This window comes from Castor canadensis, chromosome 2 (genome assembly GCF_047511655.1).
Source record: "Castor canadensis chromosome 2, mCasCan1.hap1v2, whole genome shotgun sequence".
Lineage (NCBI taxonomy): Eukaryota > Metazoa > Chordata > Mammalia > Rodentia > Castoridae > Castor > Castor canadensis.
This window is the reverse complement of record NC_133387.1, coordinates 150,946,511-150,968,672: the sequence shown is the minus strand read 5'-3', so window position 1 is coordinate 150,968,672 and position 22,162 is coordinate 150,946,511. Positions and strand designations below refer to the sequence as shown.

General features: G+C 34.7%; 1 protein-coding gene across 6 annotated transcripts in view; it reads left to right on the top strand.

The window, feature by feature from the left end:
• The window catches only part of Vps13c (vacuolar protein sorting 13 homolog C), a 188,869-nt gene that overhangs the window by 74,163 nt on the left and 92,544 nt on the right, over positions 1-22,162 (top strand). For all 6 annotated transcript variants that reach the window (XM_074066103.1, XM_074066102.1, XM_074066101.1 and 3 more), the window contains 13 exons: positions 1,910-2,049; positions 4,964-5,117; positions 6,806-6,885; positions 7,909-7,968; positions 9,778-9,937; positions 10,803-10,919; positions 12,362-12,465; positions 12,667-12,834; positions 13,302-13,606; positions 17,368-17,515; positions 18,282-18,390; positions 19,242-19,375; positions 21,293-21,449. In XM_074066103.1, coding sequence (XP_073922204.1) covers positions 1,910-2,049; positions 4,964-5,117; positions 6,806-6,885; positions 7,909-7,968; positions 9,778-9,937; positions 10,803-10,919; positions 12,362-12,465; positions 12,667-12,834; positions 13,302-13,606; positions 17,368-17,515; positions 18,282-18,390; positions 19,242-19,375; positions 21,293-21,449 — 1,836 coding nt within the window. The remainder of the gene's footprint in view (positions 1-1,909; positions 2,050-4,963; positions 5,118-6,805; positions 6,886-7,908; positions 7,969-9,777; positions 9,938-10,802; positions 10,920-12,361; positions 12,466-12,666; positions 12,835-13,301; positions 13,607-17,367; positions 17,516-18,281; positions 18,391-19,241; positions 19,376-21,292; positions 21,450-22,162) is intronic.

Below are 22,162 nucleotides of genomic sequence, written 5' to 3'. Positions count from 1 at the left end.
CTCTTTCATGTACTAGCTGCAAGGTTTTGGGTCTGATATTAAGGTCCATAATCCACTTTGAGTTGATCCTAGTACAGGATGACAGGCATGGGTCTAGTTTCAGTTTTATGCAAGTAGATAACCACTTTTCCCAGCAACATTTGTTGAAGAGGCTGTCTTTTCTCCATCGTATGTTTTTGGCCTCTTTGTCAAAACTAAGGTGGGCGTAGCTGTGTGGATTCATATCGGGGTCCTCTGTTTTGTTCCACTGGTCTTCATATCTGTTTTTGTGCCAGTACCATGCTGTTTTTATTGCTATGGCTCTGTAATATAGTTTGAAAGTCAGATATTGTGATACCTCCGGCATTGTTCTTTTTGCTCAGTATTGCCTTGGCTCTTTGTGATCTCTTGTGTTTCCAAATGAACTTTAAGATATATTTTTCAATCTCTGTGATGAATGTCATTGGAATTTTGATGGGTAGTACATTGAACATGTAGATTGCTTTTGGTAGTATAGCTGTTTTTACTATGTTGGTTCTACTAATCCATGAGCATGGGAGATCTTTCCATCTTCTGTAGTCTTCCTCAATCTCTTTCTTCAGTGGTTTGTAGTTCTCCTTGAACAGGTCATTACATCCTTTGTTAAGTTTACTCCTAGATATTTGATTTTTTTTTTGAGGCTATTGTAAATGGAATTGTTTTTCTGTAATCTTTCTGAGTTTGTTCATTGTTGGTATATAGAAAGACTACTGAGTTTTGTAAGTTGATTTTATATCCTGCTACATTGCTGAAGATGTTTATGGTGCCTGGAAGCTTTTGGGTGGAGTTTTTTTGGTCTCTGAGGTATAGGATCATGTCATGTAGAAATAGGGATATTTTGACTGTTTCTTTACCTATTTGTATTCCTTTTATTTCTTCTTGCCTTATTGCTCTGGCTAGGAATTCCAGTACTATGTTGAATAGGAGTAGGGAGAGTGGGCACCCTTGTCTCATTCCTGATTTTAGGGGAAATGGTTTCAGTTTTTCCCCATTAAGTATGATGTTGGCTATAGGTTTGTCATATATAGTCTTTATAATATTGAGATACATTCCTTCTATTCCTAGTTTTCTTAGAGCTTTTATAATGAAGTAGTGTTGAATCTTATCAAAGGCTTTTTCTCCATCTATTGAGATGATCATATAGTTTTTGTCTTTGCTTCTATTAATGTGCAGTATTACATTTATTGATTTGTGTATGTTGAACCATGCCTGCATCCCTGGGAAAGAGCCGACTTGCTCATGGTGAATGATCTTCGTGATCTGTTGTTGGATTTGGTTTGCCATTTTTGTATTGAGGATTTTTGCATTGATGTTCATTAAGGAGATTTGTCTGTAATTCTCCCTTTTGGATATGTCCTTGTCTGGTTTTGGGAGGAGTGTAATACTGGCTTCATAGAATGAAGTTTCTTCAGTGGATAAAGATTTTTTTTTTCTTTCTTTTTTTGGGTTGACAGTGCTTAAGATTCTCAATGAGCTACTTTTTTGCTCCTATTTCTATGTGAACCTTTCCTCTATCTTGGCCTAACTGGTCTCTTAAAATTGCAAACTATAAGGCAAGCTATGTAAAACAAGACCAAGGGACAAGACTTGGCCACTGTGGTGTTCTTAGTGGCTGACACATCTTAATATGTGGTAGATGATGCTAAGTAAATATTTTACTAGATATTGAATGAAGGAACTAAGGCAGAAAACACCTCATAATTATTGAAGTGAAAATAGTAGTGCCATTGGATTTTAAATTTTATTGTCACATGCCAGGTTGAGTTAATTTGGAACTTTAAAGAAGCATTGAAACTATTTTAATTCTGGTTATAAAGGTTATATTTAATCAATTTTAGTTTCTTGCAAGTTTTCTGTGGTATTTTCTCAAATGATTGTCTTTTTCCTTTAGAGTCTGATGAAGAGTATTTTGATGCTGAAGATGGAGACTCACACACGGCTAAAAGCATCAAAGGGTCAGAACTGAAAAAAGCTGCAGAGGTTCCCAATGAGGAGCTCATTAATTTTTTACTCAAGTTTGAGATTAAAGAAGTATGTGTGTGTTTTGTCCATAAATATATTCTTGACACTGTCTTCTGCATGATGTTAGGGTAGACCTAAACTTCAAGTGTATTAAAAACGTGATACTCTGTCTTCCTTACTGGACAACACATGTACATGTATACATACTTGCAGTTTCAAAATAATGAAATATTATTTGTAAAAGACTGAGGTAAGGATGATTGATCGCATATCCTATCTATTTTGAAAGAGGTTAATACTCTTAATTAGGATTTGTTTTTCTACTCAAAGTTTCTGTGACCTTTTTTAACTTCCTTTTTTTTTTTTCTTGTGACACTGGGGATTGAACTCAGAGTCTCATGCCTGTTAGGCAGGCACTCTACCACTCAAGCCACTTTGCCAGCCCTTGAGCTAAGTAATATTGCTCATTGTCATGTTTATAAATTGGAAAAGTATAAACAACCTAAATTTCTAACATGTTTTTTATAGGCTTTTCAAGTCATGTAGGCAAAGAAAACCTCAAAAGATGCCTACAATGTATTATTATTTGGGATAAAAAGATTACAACACTGAGGGTATAATTACATGTATTTGTGTTCTTTGATAAATGACAGTGTTCATCTCTGGGTTGGTGGGATTACAGTTTTTAATTTTTGCCTGTTTGCTTTTCCATATATTCTAAATTTTCTATAATGAATTTTTATTACATTGATAATAAAACACAAAAGATACAGAGATGTTCCTTATTGAATGCTTTTATCTCTAAGTGATAGCCTGTCCTAAAATGTTAGAAATATCAGGTTTGAATTTTGTGTAGAAATTTAGGTTTTACAGGTATTTGTTTAAAGAGAGGTGCTTTCTACCTTTATCCTTCTTTGACTTCTCTCTTTTCTCATACTTTGACCCACAATATCAGATCCCTTGGTTCTTACCTTCCAAACGTATTAAGGTGATCACTCTTTTCTTCCACTGCTACTGTATTGTTCAAGTCACCATCATCTCTTACCTGGATCATTGCATTAAGATCTTACCTGTCTTTAACATCCATCAAATGCTGTTTTCTCCATACAGTGGCCAGGGTGATCATTTTAAAGTGAAAATTAGATCATGACAGTACTCTGTTCAAAACCTTCCCCTGGTTTAATGTCTTGCTCAGAGCAATGACTCAGTTCTTCCTGTGATCTCCAAGGTTTTAAGTGAGTCACTGCACAGGACCATTTGGCTTCATCTTCAATTCTTTCCTGCCTTGTTCACTGTGCTTTACTCATATTTCACTTGTTCCTTCAATAAGTATGTACTAAGTGCCATGCTATGCTATCTGCCAGGCACTGTTTTCGATACTGGAAAAAAGCAATGAGCAATGTTCTTATCTCATGGAGTTTGCACTTGTCTTTTGTTCTTGGTTTTGTAGACCAAAGCACATTTTTTGTGCTTGCCTTTTTCTTTGCCTGGGACACACTTATTCTGCATGGCTCAGTTCTTTACTTCCCTGAGGCAATTGCTCAAATGTCTTCTTATTGAAAGAACTGACCATCTAACACAAGATAGCAAGGTTCCCTTTCCCCAACTCTTCCAAGAATGTGTGCTTCATGAGCACAGAGACCATGACCGTTCATCGTGGTATCCTTAGTGGCTGGCAGACCTCATAATATGGTAGGTGATACTTAAGAAACATTTTACTGAATATTGAATGAATGAACTAAAATGAAAAACAGAAGTATTGAAGGAAAAAAAAATCATCGAAATATTTTCCCTGTGTGGATTTTTTAACTGTTTTGAAGTTTTAAATGTTTTTATAGAGGAATTTATCAAAATTTCTTTATGTTGTAGTTTTAACGTATGTTTAGAAAATCCTCCTCACAAAACATTTCCTTGTTAATTTATGATTTCATTGCTATAATTTAAATTGTTAATTTATGTGAAGCTTTTTTTATATTAATTTTGTATTTAATATCTTACTATACTATCTTTGTTACCTTGTTCTTCAGTTGATACTCCTTTTTTTCCTTAAGTATCTAATTATGTCATTGGTCAGTAGCATTAATTTTTGCCTTTTTTCAGTATTCATACTATTCTGACTACTATTGCTGCCTATCAAGTACCCTAATACTTAGCATTAGTTTGCTCACAATTTGTGGACTTGGGAATCTAGAAGGGCCCATCTGAGTAATTTTGTGTACATGGGTGGCAGTCATGTGCAGGCTTAGGCGGAATGTCCATGGTGGTAGCTTTGTAAGGCTGGCAGTCAATACTGGCTGCTGACTGTGGGATTGTGAAGTTATTGACTGAAACACCTACACGTGGCCTCCATAGCATGATCATCTCAGGGTAGTTGAACTTTTTACGTGGCAATGAGCATTCAACAGAGAGAGCATACCTAGGTGGGAGTTTTACAGACCCATTTTGCCATCAGAATTCATCATAGTACCACTTCTTTTGTACTCTATTGATTGAAGCATTCATAGCCTACCTACATTCAGATGGTGGGGATAAAGACCAATGGTTTTTGATTTGTCACACGTTTCATTTTGTTTTGTCTTGTTTTTGTTTGGCTAAACTTACTGGTTTTTATTTCCAGGGTTAATTTAAGTAGGAGGATGATGGTGACCATTCTTGGTTTTTACTTTAATGGAAATGTTTCTGCTATTATCAGATATGTTTTGTATCTTAAAAAAACCATATGAAGAATCCATAAATACTTATTTTTCTAAATTAAAAAATCAGAATTGAATGCTAAATTATACTCTTTTATTCATATACTTATATTCTTGACAATAGAATTTAAGATGATATTCTCCAATCATAGTACATTACTTTATGGTAGTACAGTGATATGGGCCAAGTTCTCACTCACGTTGATATATATGGAGGAGAATTTTGTTTTTGTTATTTTAAGGATGAGTCAACTTTATCAACTTTTCATTGATTGTGTTAATTCTTTTAGGTGATTTTGGAATTTACTAAACAACAGAAAGAAGAAGACACAATTCTAGTATTTAATGTTACTCAGTTAGGAACAGAGGCTACAGTGAGAACATTTGATTTAACTGCAGTGTCTTATTTAAGGAAAATCAGCTTGGATTACCATGAAATTCAAGGTAATAGCCATAAAAATAGAAATAATAGCCAATAACAACAAAGCATTTTTATGTATCTAAAACAATTTCATTTATATAAAATATTTTCAATAAACCATAGTGAGCACTGTTCTTAACACTTTATAAAATCTTCGTTCTTATAAAAATGCTATATGGTAGGTGGTGTTATGATCACCAGCTCATATGTAACTTACCCCTTGTAAAACAACTAGTGAGAGGCTGAATCATGATTCAAACTGAAGTCTGACCCTGGGGTTTAATATCCTTAGCTGTTGTGGTACTTTGCTCTAGAGTCCATACAAACCACTTGTTAGATAGGAGTATTAGTCCCATTGTATAGACAAAGAAAGATGAAGCGGCACACTCATTGTCATGTGTCTCATGAATGGCATAACTTTGAATTCATCACTGGACTTAAGATACTGAATGCCTTTTTCTTTCTATTAAATAGTATTCATGTATTACAAGAAGTACCTGTTATAAAAATAAAAATTATAAGATGCAAAGTTAACTGTCTTAGGAGCTCTTATCATTTATTCATTTTTAGTATATATCTTGTGTGCTCAGATATTTGAAGTGTGAAGGAATGGATTAATCTGTAGTAATTATAATTTGCCTCCTACTTTCGTCAAATGTAAAGACCTACATTTTACAATTTTTTAAAGTAGTCGAAACTAAAATAAACCAGTTTAGGAGAAAAATAATATTTTATGCGATTAATTTTTTGCAGGCAATGTCTTAAACTAGAATTTACATTATATTGGGGTAAAAATTTAGATAATAAATTTTCTAGGCTATTTTAAAATATATTTTCCAGGCTGTTTTTAATTTGGGAGATTAAGGTCTCAGTGATCAAGGGAGACTGTTGAGATGTCTCATCAGCAGGAATTGTAGAATTAGATGTGGTGAGGATGGACAGATGGTGGAGTGTTACTTCTCCCTGTACCACCATTGGAGGCAACCCCTTGGCAGCTGCACAGGGTCTAGAGGGCAGCTGGGAGTACTTGTTTGTATGCTAAAAAGAAAATTGAGCAGATCTCCCTTGAAGTCTTTTCTATGTAAATCTTTTCTCTCTCTGTCTAAACAAAGAAAAATTGTTTAAGTTCTCTAATACATATAAAATGAAGCATTTTTCATAGACTTTTAGAATACAACAGGATATTGTTCCAGTCCAGCCTCCTTGATATGTAATTGGGAAAACTGAAGTTAAATTAGTTTTGGTAAGGATGGAGATAAACCAAAATTCGTATTTCCTTATTGTTATTCCTGTTAGTACATTGTATACCTTTAAGTGCTCAGATGGCCTTAAAATTATCTAGAAAAGTTTTATTTTTGAGTACATATTTGAAATCATATAAAATAAATATTCATGTTTTTAATAAATTAGATGCCTAAGGTAAAGATTTGGATTAGTTTATTTCTCCACCAGTGATGGTTTTAGTGTTTGATAATCATGAAAAATATTTATAGATAATCTTTTAAAGCTTAGTTAGCAGTATTTATTATTTCTTTTCTTACAGCATGGTGTTTGAACTAAGGGTCTTGCACTTGCTAGGCAAAAGTTCTACCACTTGAGCCATGCTTCAGCCCCTAATTAACAATTTTTAAAAAGAAAAAAATATCTAAAAAGTTCCATCATTTTATAAGAACAATTTATTAAAAAATCTTTCCCCTTTTCTTCAAGCTAGGTTCCAGAAAGAAGCCCCTTCACTTGGTTAGCTCTTCTGACAAAACTGGATTAGAGCTTTTAAAAGTGAAATATATTAAGGTAAGGGCTATAGAATGATAATACATTTTTTGTGTACTCCAAACTGTATCTCTGGAAAGAAAAAGATGACAGTGTATTACTAATAGTTCTGGATGTTCATTAGGTTTTAATTACCGAGATGTCTACTACTGTTTTTCCATTTGTCTATAGTTATATACTGACATTGGCTAAGTATGCTACATCAAAAGAAGAATTCAAATTGGATTGAGTTCAGAAGAGAACTGTCAGAATTTGTAAGGGTCTAAAAAATGTAGCATGTGAAAAAATACATATAGCACATGAGAAGTGCTGAAAGAACTGATGGTATTTAGCTTCATTCAAGATTAGTGGATTTGTTTGAATCATTCACAAATTCTTTATTTAATATGTGTTATTAAATGTCTATCCTGGCAGGTCTTAGGTGCAGAGATTAAAAATATTCCTAAAATAAGGGAAATATATTCCTTGTTCTTGAGGACATTATAAACTAGAAAAGAGGAAGAGGCAAGTAAAGCACAATTAAGATGAAATATCAATTCATTGTAAATATAGTGACTGATTCTCTAGTAAAGAAAAGCACAAAGCAGTATGGAAGCAGAGAGGTAGGGAAACTAGTCAGTGCAGAAGCTTCTCAGAGGAAATAAATCTTTTGAGTTTGAACTTACTATGCTTTTTTCCAAGGGACAGAACTAGGGACAATGAGTAGTTAAGATAGGAGATAGAGATTTTTTTTTTTGACATAATATGAAGATCTTATTATATCAAAGCTATTTCCAGTGACTGAATTTCTAAGGAATCGAGGTTTCTTTCATTGGAGTTATTAAAAAAATAGACTTGCCAAAAACTTTATAGAAGGATTTAAGCATTAGGTTATGTCTGGACAAGATGACTTTTACACCTTCCAACCTCAGTTTCCCATAAGTAATGAGTAGGGCACATACATTTACAGCTAAAACTAAATGAATTAACATAATAAATGAAGGGTTTATTTACTTTGGTTTTAGCTCCTTCTTCAGAACTTTTGGTTTGTGTTTTTTTTTTCAGGCGGATAAGAATGGACCTAATTTTCAAACCACTTTTGAAAAAACTGAACAAACAGTTAAGGTAATAAATTTTTATTAAGGTAATATATTCTTTTTGAAAATGCAGTAAGCCTGCCTTATTTGTAGACTTATTACACATGGTCTTGACTAAGAGTAATAAAAAAATAATAAATCAAAAGAAATTTCAAAAACAAAAAATTTAAATTCCTTTGTACACATTACGTTGGCCTGGAGAAGCTCTCAAGTCAGTCCAGTGTTATGTTAGTTGTGCTTAAGTGGTTGTGTGATCTGCTAAGTGTTTTCCTGCCCTTAATTTTGTGAAAATATGTCTCCTAAAAAGCAGACAGTACCCCAAAAGCAAGGTAAAAGTTATTGTGCTTAATTTAAAGGATAAAGTGAAAATTCTATGTTTGTTGAAAGGTCTTTAGAAGAAGTTGAATTGTGTAATTGGAAAAATGATTGGTTACCTGTAGTAATTGAGATAAAAGCATAGAAAAAATAGAGTTTTGGGTGAGTTGTATTAAAGTGTGCAACAGTAATTTTTGTGACAGTAATGTAGCCTGCTCCACGTGGTTTGAAGTTATGGATTCTCAAACCTACTGCACACATAATACAGGTAAACTTGAGTAATTTCAGGGTGTGAGCTCTGTGCATCCTGAGCATTTGCGCTTTTCTTGATGTCGGTCTTCTGAACCACATGCTTGTGGATACACCGGTGTACTGTAGTCTACTCTGGAAATCTTCAGTGTCCTTTAAGGAATATTGACTGGCAACTTGATAACATAATCAACAAACACTAGAAGTTATAAATTAACCTTGTAGATACTCACCATGATTTGTGTCTATGATTCAGCTTAGTAAAGTTGTTGTTTTGACTTACTGTTGTATCCTAATGTTTAGAAAAGTTTCAGTAACATTTGTAACTAAGGAAATGCTACAGACAAGAGAATTTTGATTTATAAGAACTAGCAGGATTCTAAACAAACCACACTAGATGCCATCTAGTAATACCAGCGCAAGAAATTGTATCAAATACCAGGAGAGACATGAAATACGTTTGAAGCCATTACTACTTAGGCAATAGTGTAGCAGAAGAGGAAAAAAATGCTTGTGGGTTTCTTGAAAAAGAAAGTGATGAGCTTTTGTTCCCTCTTGGAGAGATGAGAGAAGCTGCTGTAATACTGCAAACTTTCCTTACTATTTTATGTCCACTTGGTGTTTTGAGGAAATGAAAAATTTTGTTCTTTAAAGAGATTTTTATTTGATTTTATTTCATTTTTAGGAAACCATACATTCCTGGAAGGAATTTGTGATGTTATTTTCGTTTTGTAGCATCATTTTTTTGAATGTACTTTTTCTCCTAAAGGCATTTGTTCTGTGCTTTTTTTAAATGCTAGGACCACAATGCTAGGACCACTGTGATAGTTTTAGAAGATCATTTAATATCAGAACTTCTTGCAGTTGTACTTTTTATATTTAAATTTCATGGATACCATATTTGAAATCATTTCTAGACATAGCGCATAGTGGTTCTGAAGTTTGTTATTCTGACTTACATGTTTTAAATAATAATAATAATAAATAGTCTATTGAAGATCTGAGAAGCTATATGTATACTGAATACTGGGATAGCCACAGGAGGCAGGTTATTGACTCCCATCACCATTTTTCTGGGGAAGTGCAGTGATTAGGTTACTGTGATTCTTTCTTATACCCCTGAGTATATGTCCTTTGTTCTTCATATAGTCCCTGCCTGAGGGAGTTGTGGAAGCATTGATGTGAGTTTGGCCGGCAGCCTTTTGTGTTCATTATGAAGGCTATAGATACAGTTGGCCAAGAAGAACTAATTTTATTTTTCAAACCATTTTAGGTGGCCTTTGCATCTTTAAATCTGTTGCTACAAACACAAGCTCTTCTCTCGTCTCTTAACTACTTGACCACCATTATTCCATCAGACGGTCAGAACATGACTGTCACCAAGGAGGTACAGAGTTCAGCTGAGAAACAAAAAATCTCATCTCTGCAGAAAGGTATTTGTCAATACCTGATGGAAACAATGGGGGAAAGTCTTACTTTGGCTCACAGTTTTAAACATTTCCGCCCCATGGTCACTTGGCTTGGCTGCTTTTGGGATTGTGTGTGGTGAGGCAGAATATCATGGTGGGGAGCATGTGGTAGAGACAAAATAAAACAGCCCTTCTCCCCCCAAAACTCATAGGCAAATATAATACTGTTGTTTTTAAGAACATACTTGTTATATCATAAGAACATTTGTAAATGGCACAGTGTACCCCCACCCAGCACAACAAGTAAAAAATATGAAATTTTAAGAAAAGAGAATATACTAGCTTTTTGTTCTTATTTTGGTGGTAAGGGTTGCCTTTGTGTAGGTAATATGGAAAGACCTGAGTTCTTCTTCCACCCTCAGTGGCTCCTAAAGGGGTTCCATAAACGTTCTGTCTTTGAGGAAATGAAGACCCAGAGACACAAAGGTAGGGGTTCAGGGATAGCATTTAATTGGCCAACACCTCAGATTTCAGATCAGAAAGAAGAACTAAGTTTGGCTGGCAGAGTGGCTCCAGTAGTAGAGTGCCTGCCTAGCAAGTGTGAAACCCCAACTTCAAATCCCAGTACCACAAAAAAAAAACTAAGTTCAAATTCTGACTCTGCTACCTGAACTACTTATTTAGCTTCTTTGAATTTCAGTGTTCTTATTTATTTTAGATGTGTTTTTGCATTTAAGTTACAGAAGCAGCATCTCATAAGAATGAACTCTATAGGCTGAAGTAAAAGAAGTATTAAAAGAGTTGTGGTTCACTTAATATAGGGAAGAACTCTTTATAGAATTTCGATTACTGGAATCCACCGTGATAGAATTTTTTGTTTTATTTTTAGTGACAGTATCCTCTAAAGATAGTGACATTATTGGCTTTAGGCTGTTTGCCAAGTTGAATGCTTTCTGTATCTTTGTATGTGATGAGAAGAGCAGTATCGCTGAAATCAAGATACAAGGTAACTGTTCTCATACTATTTAAAAATAAGTATTTTTCTTTCTTTTTTTGCAATGCTGAAGAATATACAAATAGAGGGCTGTGAGCAATGTAACAGCTGGCGGGATGGAGTTGGAACTGGATGCTTTCTTCTTGAAATGTAGATATTGGTCAGGATCTTAGCAAAAAAGTGAACCACACACACAAGCCTGTGTTAGGGACCTGTGTGAGAGTTGACTAGTAAGTGGAAGGGGTACTAGTGTTAGTGTGGAAACACTTTTGTTGGGCTGGAGGAAGTGTCAGTCCAGCATTCAGGGGAAGGTCTGTGAATGTGCTTGACTTTTATTGGGCTTTATTTACCTTTTGTTAATATCTTACCTTTGTATTACTTTTATATGTGCTTTTATATAGTTATGTGTAACTATCATTTCTCTTCATTTATGCTGGGGATTGAGCCTTGTGTACACTCAGTCATTGAGTTACCTCCTAAGCCCCAAAAGCAACCCTTTAATGAAGAAAAAAACCTGTGAGGTCATTATGTTCTTTTAGGCAAGAGGTACTGAAGTTCCTTCTAGTTGTTTTCTGCCCCTTACCGTTATTAGCCTATTGTAATGTTAAAGGTAAAGAATACATATGTTTAATGAAATTCTTTACAAACCAGAAAGCTAGGGTTTTTTTCTTCATCCTTTCCAATCTAATACATCTACTAGTCTGAGTATATTCATGAAGTTTTTGTAGCCTCCATGTAAATGACTAGATATGAGGTGTAAAGGATTAACTTTATTTACTTTGCATTACTCATCCTGAGATGATCTCTTTGCACTAGGTATGTTTTGAAAGGAATAGGAGGTCTCAGTGGGCCCCAACCCCCTTGTTGGAGAAACCAGTACCAAACACCCCATGTAGATAAGATAAGCAATGCGGCAGGGCTCAGTTAGGGCATATAGAATGTGGGGAATGTGAGCGGGGGGTACATGCAAGATGTGAAGTACGTGCAAGATGTGAGGTACGCGCAAGATGTGCTCTGCCTGCTTGCCCAATGTTGATAACGAAAATATGCATGCCACCGCGGTCTATATAAGATTTCCCCTAAAGAGGCTCAGGGTCGTGTTTTCCTAACCGGACATATGTCCGTGTGGGAGCTCGACCCTGGCTAGCCAGCCCAATAAACTCTGCTTTGTTGATTGCATTCACGCCTGGCTCTCTGTCTCTCGGGGGAATAGGATTCCGGGTCCTAACAGTTTATTCCCATGAGACTGAAAATTCAGACAATTATTTTTAATCAACTTACAGATTTGGTTTTTATAAAACTGAAAATAACTAATATTGTAACTTATTTATCAGTTGGGAGTTCAGATATTGCTAAGTTAAAAAATAATACCCCAAAATAGTATCATACTATGGAAACAAATATCTTATTCGTGATAGAGCTATAGGAATTATAATAATACATTTTTTTTTCAGGCCTTGATTCTTCCCTTTCTCTTCAGTCAAAGAAGCAGACACTTTTTGCCAGACTGGAAAATATTATTGTCACAGATGTTGATCCTAAGACAGTTCATAAAAAAGTAGGTAATAGTAAATAGATAGTATTTTTTGATTATTACATAAGATATTCTATTTTAAAATATATTTTATTTAAAATATATCTCAATAAAATATTTGTTTCTATAAAGATTATAAATATGACCTTTTCTTTTTTTCTAAATGAGGATTTTATTTTGTCATTGCTTTCCTGGATAGAGTACATTCAGATTTCTGATTTTCAGGCTGTGTCACTTATGGGAAATGAAGTTTTTCGCTTTAACTTGGATTTGTATCCAGATGCTACAGAAGGGGATTCATATGCTGACATGTCCAAAGTGGATGGTGTGATATCACTGAATGTTGGCTGCATTCAGATCGTCTATCTTCATAAGTTCCTTATGTCACTTCTGGTAAAATCACTACATATTGATTTTTCAACTTTAAAACAAATAAGCCTTATAAATAGGATTTCAAGTGTTGTAAACTTTGGGTTTATGGGAGTATTGTTTTGATTTTACATATTTATGTCTGAATGTGTAGATCAGAAGAACCCTTCTTTTACAGTTGAAATCTGAATCATTTAGTGATTTTTATCTAGGACTGAAATAATTTTTGTTTGAACATAAGACAAATTTCTTGAGTACTAAAACTTTGAATTTTTCCCTCCTCTGTCCCTTAGCAATATAACATTAACCATAGCTGAACAGCTTGTAACTATGGGTAGATGGTCAATTATTCCTTCCTAACACTAGAAAAATAGGGCTCAAATGAAAGTTGTTTGTTGGAAAAAAGTTAGCATGTTTATGACAGAGGTGGTGTAATTCTTTATGTGCCTGTTTCTGTTAGAATTTCTCCTTTTATACTCTTGTGTCCACAGAACTTCCTGAACAATTTCCAGGTAGCCAAAGAGGCTCTGAGTGTTGCCACGGCCCAGGCTGCAGAAAAAGCTGCCACAAGTGTGAAAGATCTCGCCCAGAGGAGCTTTCGTGTTTCTGTCAATATTGATTTGAAAGCACCAGTTATCGTCATTCCCCAGTCTTCCATTTCCACCAATGCTGTTGTGGTAGATCTTGGGTTAATTAGAGTTCAAAATCAGTTCAGTGTGGTGTCTGATGAAGACTCTGTAAATCCTCCAGTCATTGATAGAATGGATGTGCAGCTCACAAAACTTAAGCTTTCCAGGTATGCTTGTTCAGTAATTGTGGGTTTAAGTATTAATTTTTTCCATGAAATTTATGGTCATTGAAATTCATACCCATTGTACTTCTATTATATAGATCTGTTTATTTATTTATTTATTTTTTTTAAAATGGCAAAGTTTATTTACAAATATCTGTACAACTTGAGTGACAAGTCAGGATTTCACAGAAACAAAGAAAACAAAAGCATTCTTTTTGGAGGGAAGTTGTAGACAGCAGAATTTCCCTGCATCTGTCAGAAGCAAGACAGACACACAGACCTATATCTGCCATGAGCTAGGTATGAGAACATTGGCCCTCTTGATTCTTGGAAAGAACTGAACAAAGTATAGAACAGCCTTGGGTGCCGCGCCCTCCAACACTGAAACCACATTAGGGGTGCAGGGGGTACTGAGGCAATTCTCCAGCACAAGAAATACTGTGACCCACCCAGAAGCCCAGCCAGTAGACAAAGCTAGTGTCATGCCTGGTGGAGACCCTGACTCAGAGGCCCTGCTGGGCTGTGACAAAGCAGATGCTGGGCCTCCATCCAATCACCAGACAGGCTACCTGGCTGCCATGTTCACTTGCAGTCTTCTTTGGTTGGCTTTTCTCCCTGCTCTGTGCTTTGGCATCTTGGCATGAAGGTTTTAGCAGCGGCAGGTGGGGAGGTAGTGGCAAAGTGGCTACAGGATGATGCAGTTTTAATAAAAATTTTATTACACAGCCATAATGTAATTGACACTTCTCCAAATCCAAATGATACTAAATACAGATCTACGTGGTGGATCAGAATGACTCCAGCAAATTATATGGATTCTAGGATTTTGTCTCTAAAACCAGTAAGGGAAAAAAAAAAAAAGGTCCAAGTTTGACATGATAGGAGAGGTCCCAGCAGCTCTTGGACTCTGTGCCAGAGTCCCAGCAATGTTTAACAGTCTGTGATTCCGCACTTACACGACAGTCTATAAAGAGCTTTGGTCAATGGACTATTCAAGTATATATGATTTTAATGAGTCCATCACCACTCCTTCGCCCAACCGAACTGTCACAGCTGCCACACAGCTGTGTTACACTCATATTTACCAATTTTACAGTCACAATACTTCCTTAAAACAATCCGTTGCTGCTTATTTAAAAGTAAAAAATGTAAACTAAGTTAAAGCAACACTGACGCTCTACTCAATCAAGGAGAGTTATCAAGTTCATTTTTATGTTTAAATACAATGTAACTCCATGATTTCCCATCATCCCCCTTCCCTATACAAAAAGTAGAGTGAAGTACAGAGTGGAGCTTCTGGATTCCTCTCCCTCTTGTGGAAATCTGCAGCTCTCAACCATTTCTTTAGCGTGGTTCTTGGTATATACAGTCAGCTGTACTTTGTTCTGAACAGATTTGTTAAACGCCACTTTTATTTACACTTGGAGCTTTACACCTGAGAATGATTATCAAGCAGTCAGCTTATCTCTTTTCAAACATTTCATAGTGACATACACACCTCTTGCTGGCTTCACCCTAGCTGCACACCGAATATGCTTACCATATTCATGGACACACACCGCACGTGCTGGTAACATTTGGAACCTAAACCTTTTTGTGTTTGCCTTCCACATTCCCGTTGAGTAATTTTTCTTGAAAACAAAATGTTATTCTTGCCAAAACATCAAACATAGTCACTAGGGAGAGATAGGTACACTGGGTTGGAACAAGACACGCTCTATGTTCAGTCAAGAAGCTGCTGGCTGTCCCATGGGATGAGCAACGCTCATGTTTTTTTAAATCAACTTTTTATTTTGGAAAATTTTAAAACTATGGAAAGATTGCAAAAATAATTCTGTGAGTGTATGTATACATCCTTAATGTACATTCACCAATTTATTTACTTTTGCTTTAAAAAAAGGTTTTTTTTGTTGTTTTTTGGTTTTTGGTTTTTTTTTTTTTTTTTTTTGAGATAGGGTCTCACTGTGTTGGCCAGGCTGGACTGGAACTCTCTAAATAGCTCAGGCTGGTCTTGAGCTCATGATGTTCCTGCCTTAGCCTCTTAAAGTGCTGGAATTAAAGGTGTATGCCAACATACATGGCTGTATCTGCTTTAATCTATGTATATGTTATTTATTTTTTGGTGAGTATTTTTATTGGTGTAAAGTAATTTTATAAAGGGGTTTCATTATGATATTTCTGTACATGCATATAATGTACTTTGATCAAATTCACTCCCTTTATTGCTCTTTTTTAATATCCTTCCCTCCTTTCCATCTTTTAACAGGTTTTAGTGGATTTCAATTATATGTGTATATATATCTTTATGTTATTTAAGACAGTTTTTGCTAAATCATTTCAGGATAGCCATCTTGACCCTTTATCCCTAAATATGTTAGTCATGTATCTTCTAAAAACAAGAATATTCATTAACATTAATGCTAATGATGATGTAATTATTAAATTCTGGAAGTCTAATATTGGTATAATACCTAATATGCAGTATTCAGGCTGTACCAGTGTATCAGTTGTTCCAGTGATATCCATTATAGTGAGTCTCCCACATGGCATTTATTTGTGTCCTCTTCTGCTGAGGGGGATTTCTGTTCTAATAGACACTTCTTCTGCAATAGTTCTTTAGCCTTTCTGTATCTGTCACGATGATGGTAGTTTTTAGAACAACTCTCAATTTAGGTGTGATGCCTCATGATTTGATTCTGTTTTTAGACATTTTTGGCAGGAATACTGTGTAAGTAATACTGTATCCTCAGTGTTCACACTACATGGAACATGAAGACACAAAAGATTTTAATCATTTTTTTGTCTTATCAAAGAATATGTAATATCTGGAATAAAAAAATGAATATAAACCGAGTAAAGAAAATAATCCTGGAGAAGTACTCTATGAAATGCCTTAGAAACTGCTACTGTTTCACTTTGATAGTGTTTCCTTCGCCATTGTTGTCTTTAGTATCAGAACCAATAGCGAGACCGTCATGCACATGCATTGCTTAATAATAAACAAACACTTTAAGAAGGGCATTTTTGATAATTTTATCATTGTGTGAGCATTACCGTGTGTTCTTACACAAATCTAGATCAATTATTTGACATTGTCTCTTGATGCACTTGGGATACACAGTAAACATGCGATGTATGAGACTGCTACCAGTGTAACGTGATAAAGTTTTTTATAGTAAACTTTTTTATAAGTAGGAGTACATTCTAAAATGGACGATATAGTAAATACATAAACCAGTAACACAGTCTTTTATTATCATTATAAAATACTATGTACTGTACATAATTGTATATGTTTGCTACAGTTTTACATGAGTGACAGCCAGTAGGTTTATTTATACCAGCATCTCTGTGAAGACATGATTAATGAGTTGTACTAGGATTGCATGGCAGCTACAATGTCCCTAAGCAATAGAACCTTTTCAGCTCCATTTGCTTATGAGATCACTGAGGTACATGTGTTCTATCATTGAAACATTGTTATGTGGCTCATAATAACTATATTGGCTCTTAGCATGTCTTCATCAGTGTGAATTTCTTTTAAAAATGTGTTCATTTTTTCATATACTGATTTTTTTTCTTAATGGTTTATTGTTTATCATATACTTTAATCTGTCCCTCTTAATGGATGATAGGTTAAGCTAATTTCAAATTTAGTTTTTAAACTACTCAAGCAGCACTGTTTCAAATCAGTAGCTAGAGCAGAAAATAATTGCTTTAAAAAAATTCTTCTGTGTATACACTTCATTTCTGTTTTTCACTAGGACAGTGATCCAGCCAGGTATCTTCCATCCTGATATTCAACTGTTGAACCCAATTAACTTGAAGTTTTTTGTAAATCGGAATCTAGCTGCAAGTTGGTACCACAAGGTGCCCATTGTGGAAATCAAGGGACATCTTGATTCAGTGAATGTAAGAACATGAGTGAGGGAAATTTCATTATTGACATTTTAAACTCTGAATATTTTCTTAGTATAGATCCAAGTAAACGTAGACTATTTTATTGAACAATACAAGAAGAATTTCAGTGAGACATTGGCCCACAAGGCCATTATTCTTTTCAGTGGAATTTAATCTTCAGTTAAGCATGTCTTAACTTCTAAATTTTCCATCTATACACACTGGCAGAGATTATTTACAAATCATTTATTAGCATATTATATTCCCTCTCATATGAAATTCATGCATGCTTTAATTTTAGGAATATTATAGGATTGAGGAAGTGTGTATTTTTAATCTTAAATTAGCCTTTTTATTTCACTGGAGTTTGAAAAGTGAAATGAATGCATTTTCAGAATTTGTCACTTTTTAAATAAAGATCAGATTCCTTTAATCATAATTAACTTTGTCTAGATAATATAAGTTATTGGAGCTAAGATTGACTTAGAATCATACTGTTTTTCTATAAACATTTTCTTATTTTTGAAAAACATAGGTAGAGGTAAGATAAGGTAGTGATTATATAACTTCAATTTTTTTTTTTTTTGGGTGGTACTGGTGGTTTGAACTAAGGGATCCAAGCTTGCTAGGCAGGTGCTCTACCCCTTGAGCCACTCCATCAGCATACCTTTTCAGTTAATGTTAGGATTATTCTGTTTTATTACTGGAAGTTTATTTTCTGTTTTAAAATTATTTCACTTAAAAATGAAATTTATTTTTTTAATGTACTATTTCACAGGTTTGTCTAAATCAGGAAGATCTTGATCTTTTATTTAGAATACTAGCAGAAAATCTTGGTGAGGCTACCGCAGACTTGAATAAAGCGAAACCAAAAGTACAAGAGACAGGTAAGAGACTGACAGTAGGTGGCATAATGTACATGTGTCTCTTTTGCAGTTTAGTAGATAAGCAAATGGTAATTTTTTAATTTGTTTTGTGGCATCAGGAATTGAACTCAGGGTCTTATGCTTGCTAGGCAAGTACAGTATCACTTGAGCCACATCCCCACCCCTTTTTGGTTTTAATTTATTTTCTGCTAAGTTCTTATGCTTTTGATCAGGCTGGCTTGGGATCATGATTCTTTTATGTATGCCTCCTGCATAGCTAGGATTAAAGATACACACTCCATTATGCTCAGCTTATTTGTTGAGATGGAGTCTCCATAACTTTTTGCCCAGGCCAGTGTTGAACTGTGATTCTTCTGATCTCTGCTTCCTGAGTTGCTGGGACTACAGGAAGGATTGTCTTCTCTGTGTGAATGTCTTTAGCTCTACTTGAATGTTATATTCTCTGTTAATCCTTTCTTTTCCTCTCTGTAATAATGTTATGCTTCTTTCTGTTCATTTTATGTATGCATTAACATTTTCCCACTTAATATGTATGGCCTGCCTATTTTTTCTTTCTTTCTTTTTTTTTTTTTGCAGCACTGGGGTTTGAACTCAGGGCTTCACACTTGCTAGGCAGGCACTCTACCACTTGAGCCATTCCGCCAGCCCATGGCCTGCCTCTTTTTGTTTGTATCTTAAATGTTTGTGTCTCTTATAACAGGCCATGAGTTTTCTGAAGGCCATAGCTATTACTTACTAATGGATTTTCGGTGCCATCACCAGGTTTAGAGTACTCATAGATGTCCTTCAGTAAGTATTTGTGAAAGAAATGTGTGAATAGAAGTGAATGAATTTCTTTAAAATATTTTTAGGTGAAATTATAGAGTCCTGTGAAATCTCCATGTCACAAGATGTGTGTGCGTCACAAGATACTTTAACAGCTAGAGTGGGAGAAATCAGATCTGTAGACATCATTAACATACTGCTGAATTTTGAAATAAAGGAGGTGTGTAATTTTAACCTGTTTTTGTAACATGAATGAATAAATGGATATTTAGAATTACTTCTATTAAACTAAACTTTTTCAGTAATTAATATATATATAATTAATGTATATGAGAAAGATCTTCCATAGGCTATTTTCATGTCACAATGGTGCTTTAAAATTTGAGTTTATTGAGGATGAGTTATATTTGGGAGACACAATATTTCATAGAGAAAATGGTAGCATTTTCTATAACCAGCTTTCTTTCTCTCTCTCTCATTTTTCTAGTGACAGTAGGTTTTGAACTCAGGCCTTCATGCTTGCTAGGCAGGTACTCTACTGCTTGAATTATATCTCTAGTCTTGTAATTTTCTTTTTAGTGAGTTCGGGACACTTGGAATGAGGTTGGTTTTGGATTTTCATATGAAAAAGACAGGAGAAGGAAATAGTGATTACAAAAATCCTTTGTAAATTTTAGAAACACTTTTTCTTTTTTTCAGCAAGGATTTATTTTAGTATAACAAGATGGAGTAGGGAGAAGTGAGGGAAAAAGGACTCTTCCCTTTTCCTGCTACCCACACAGGAAATGGGAGTAAAGGCTACAAATGTTACAAACTAGATAGAATAAAACACAGCATGTCAACATTTTAAAAATGTTATATTACTACTATGCGCTTTCCATTTATAGAGTTTTGAGGAAAGGTTAAGTAGATTTTCCTCTTCTTTATTTACACATTCACGAATATTCATTGGATATGTGAGATGCTAAGGACATATTGGTAAAACACATAGACTCTGACCTCAAATGAAGTATTAATGTTTCCATTGAAATTTGGTCAGTGTGGGGTGCTGTTGGCACTTGTGGTGTTGATGGTAAGGAGGGGTCATCTAAGCAGACTGAGAGGGTAAGGAAACATTTCATGGAGGAAGTGACATTTGAGTTGAGTTTTTAAAGGAAAATAAGAAATAGTCTTAGAAAAGGGCATCAGGAATTGGGCTGGGACAAAGGAGAAAGGAACAGGTCCGTATGTGAATAAGTGAGGAAGCATAGTGGTTACCAGGAGCTGCAAGGACCTTCTCCAAAACCTCTTTATTATTAAATAGCTCTGTAGAGGTTATACTTTTTCTCTGAGCTGAAAATAATCAACTTTTAAACAAATGAGTTCTAGTTTTCAATCTGAAATACATGCTTTGAAATTAATGTTAAGCTTCCAATATTTTTATGGTTAACACCAGCTACTGAAGATTTTTAAGCTTTGGCAATTGAAACATTGATCAATAAATCATTTTTCTGGCAAAGTACTTAGCATGTCTAAATAAAAACACCTGCAAATCCCTTTTAATATCATTTTTCATATGTGTTGTAATAGTTCCTGTCCCTTAGGACAGTGGGTAGAATGGAGGGGGAGCAGTTTGCACCTGCTAAGTGAATATTTAGCATTGTCTAAAACGTTTTGGTTGTCACTATACATGGGGAGGTTGCTACTGGCAACTTGTGGTAGAGGCAAGGATGCGTCTAGAATGTCTTACAGTGCACGAGACAACTTCCTACTAGAAAGACATATCAACCCAAAATGTCAGTAGTGCCATGATTGAGAAACCTTGCTTGAGGACTGTATAAAAGTTAACTGCTGATCTCTCAGACTTTTAGATGAAAAACTACCCAGCACACTATGACTTCTGGAAATTAGAACAAATTGCATTTTTTTGTTTTGGAACTTTACTTTTGAAAACCACTAGAAAATAGTGATGCTTCAAAACTGAACTAGTATGTTTGCCTTCTGAGGTAAGTAACACTAGGCAATTTTCAGGCAAAAATGAAAGTAAATGTCTTTACGTTGTGTGAATCTCTTTGTCTTACCATTAAGGTGATTATTAAATTCTTGCCTTGAGTGTGTTAGTGAAGTTGTTTGTGGCAATACTGGTACATTCTTCTAGGTTGTGGTTACTCTAATGAAAACAGCAGAAAAGAAAGGAAGACCTATCCACGAACTAAACATCCTGCAGCTTGGAGTGGAGGCCAAAGTGAAAACCTATGACATGATTGCTAAAGCATATCTAAAAAAAATTAGCATGCGGTGCTTTGATTTCACTGGTAAGCATGCAGCTTCATCTGTGGGCATTCATTAGGCAGACAATCTTTATCAGCATCAGCATTAAATATAATCTCACCATAATTACTTAGATTTAATTTATTACACTGATACAAGGAATTTGATACTTAAAAATTTGCTATATGTGTAGTTATCATTAACTAAGGCTATAAATATGTACTTCATTTAGCACAAAGTAGAATATATCTAAGAAGTGAACCATACATCTTCACTGTCTGTATTTAATATGTCAGTACATATAAAAGACACCATTTCATCAACACTATGTCAGAATCCAGGGACAGAGCTGAAGGATTCCTTTTGAAAAGTTGAGTTAATTTACTAGGAAACCTAATTTTTATTTATTTACTTATATTTATTTTTAAATTACATAAACTATAAAATTTGTTTTCAATCACATTAATATATGTTTGTAAAAAATGAAAATTAAACAAGGAAGTATGTGGATGAAAAATTTAACAGCTTGTAATTTTACTCCGTTCTTCCCAAACAGATACTAAGTTGTTTAGTGTCTCTCTTGAACCTTTTTAAATTATAGCTAACTAACTTTTAATGTTGCCGTGGGTGATTAAAGTTTATAGGATCTGTACAGTATCTTTAAAAAAAGAAGATATTAATCCCTACTTTTGTGTATTTTATGGCTTTTTTCTTTAGTATATTATGATTTGTTCAAATGGGAGTAATATAAGTACCA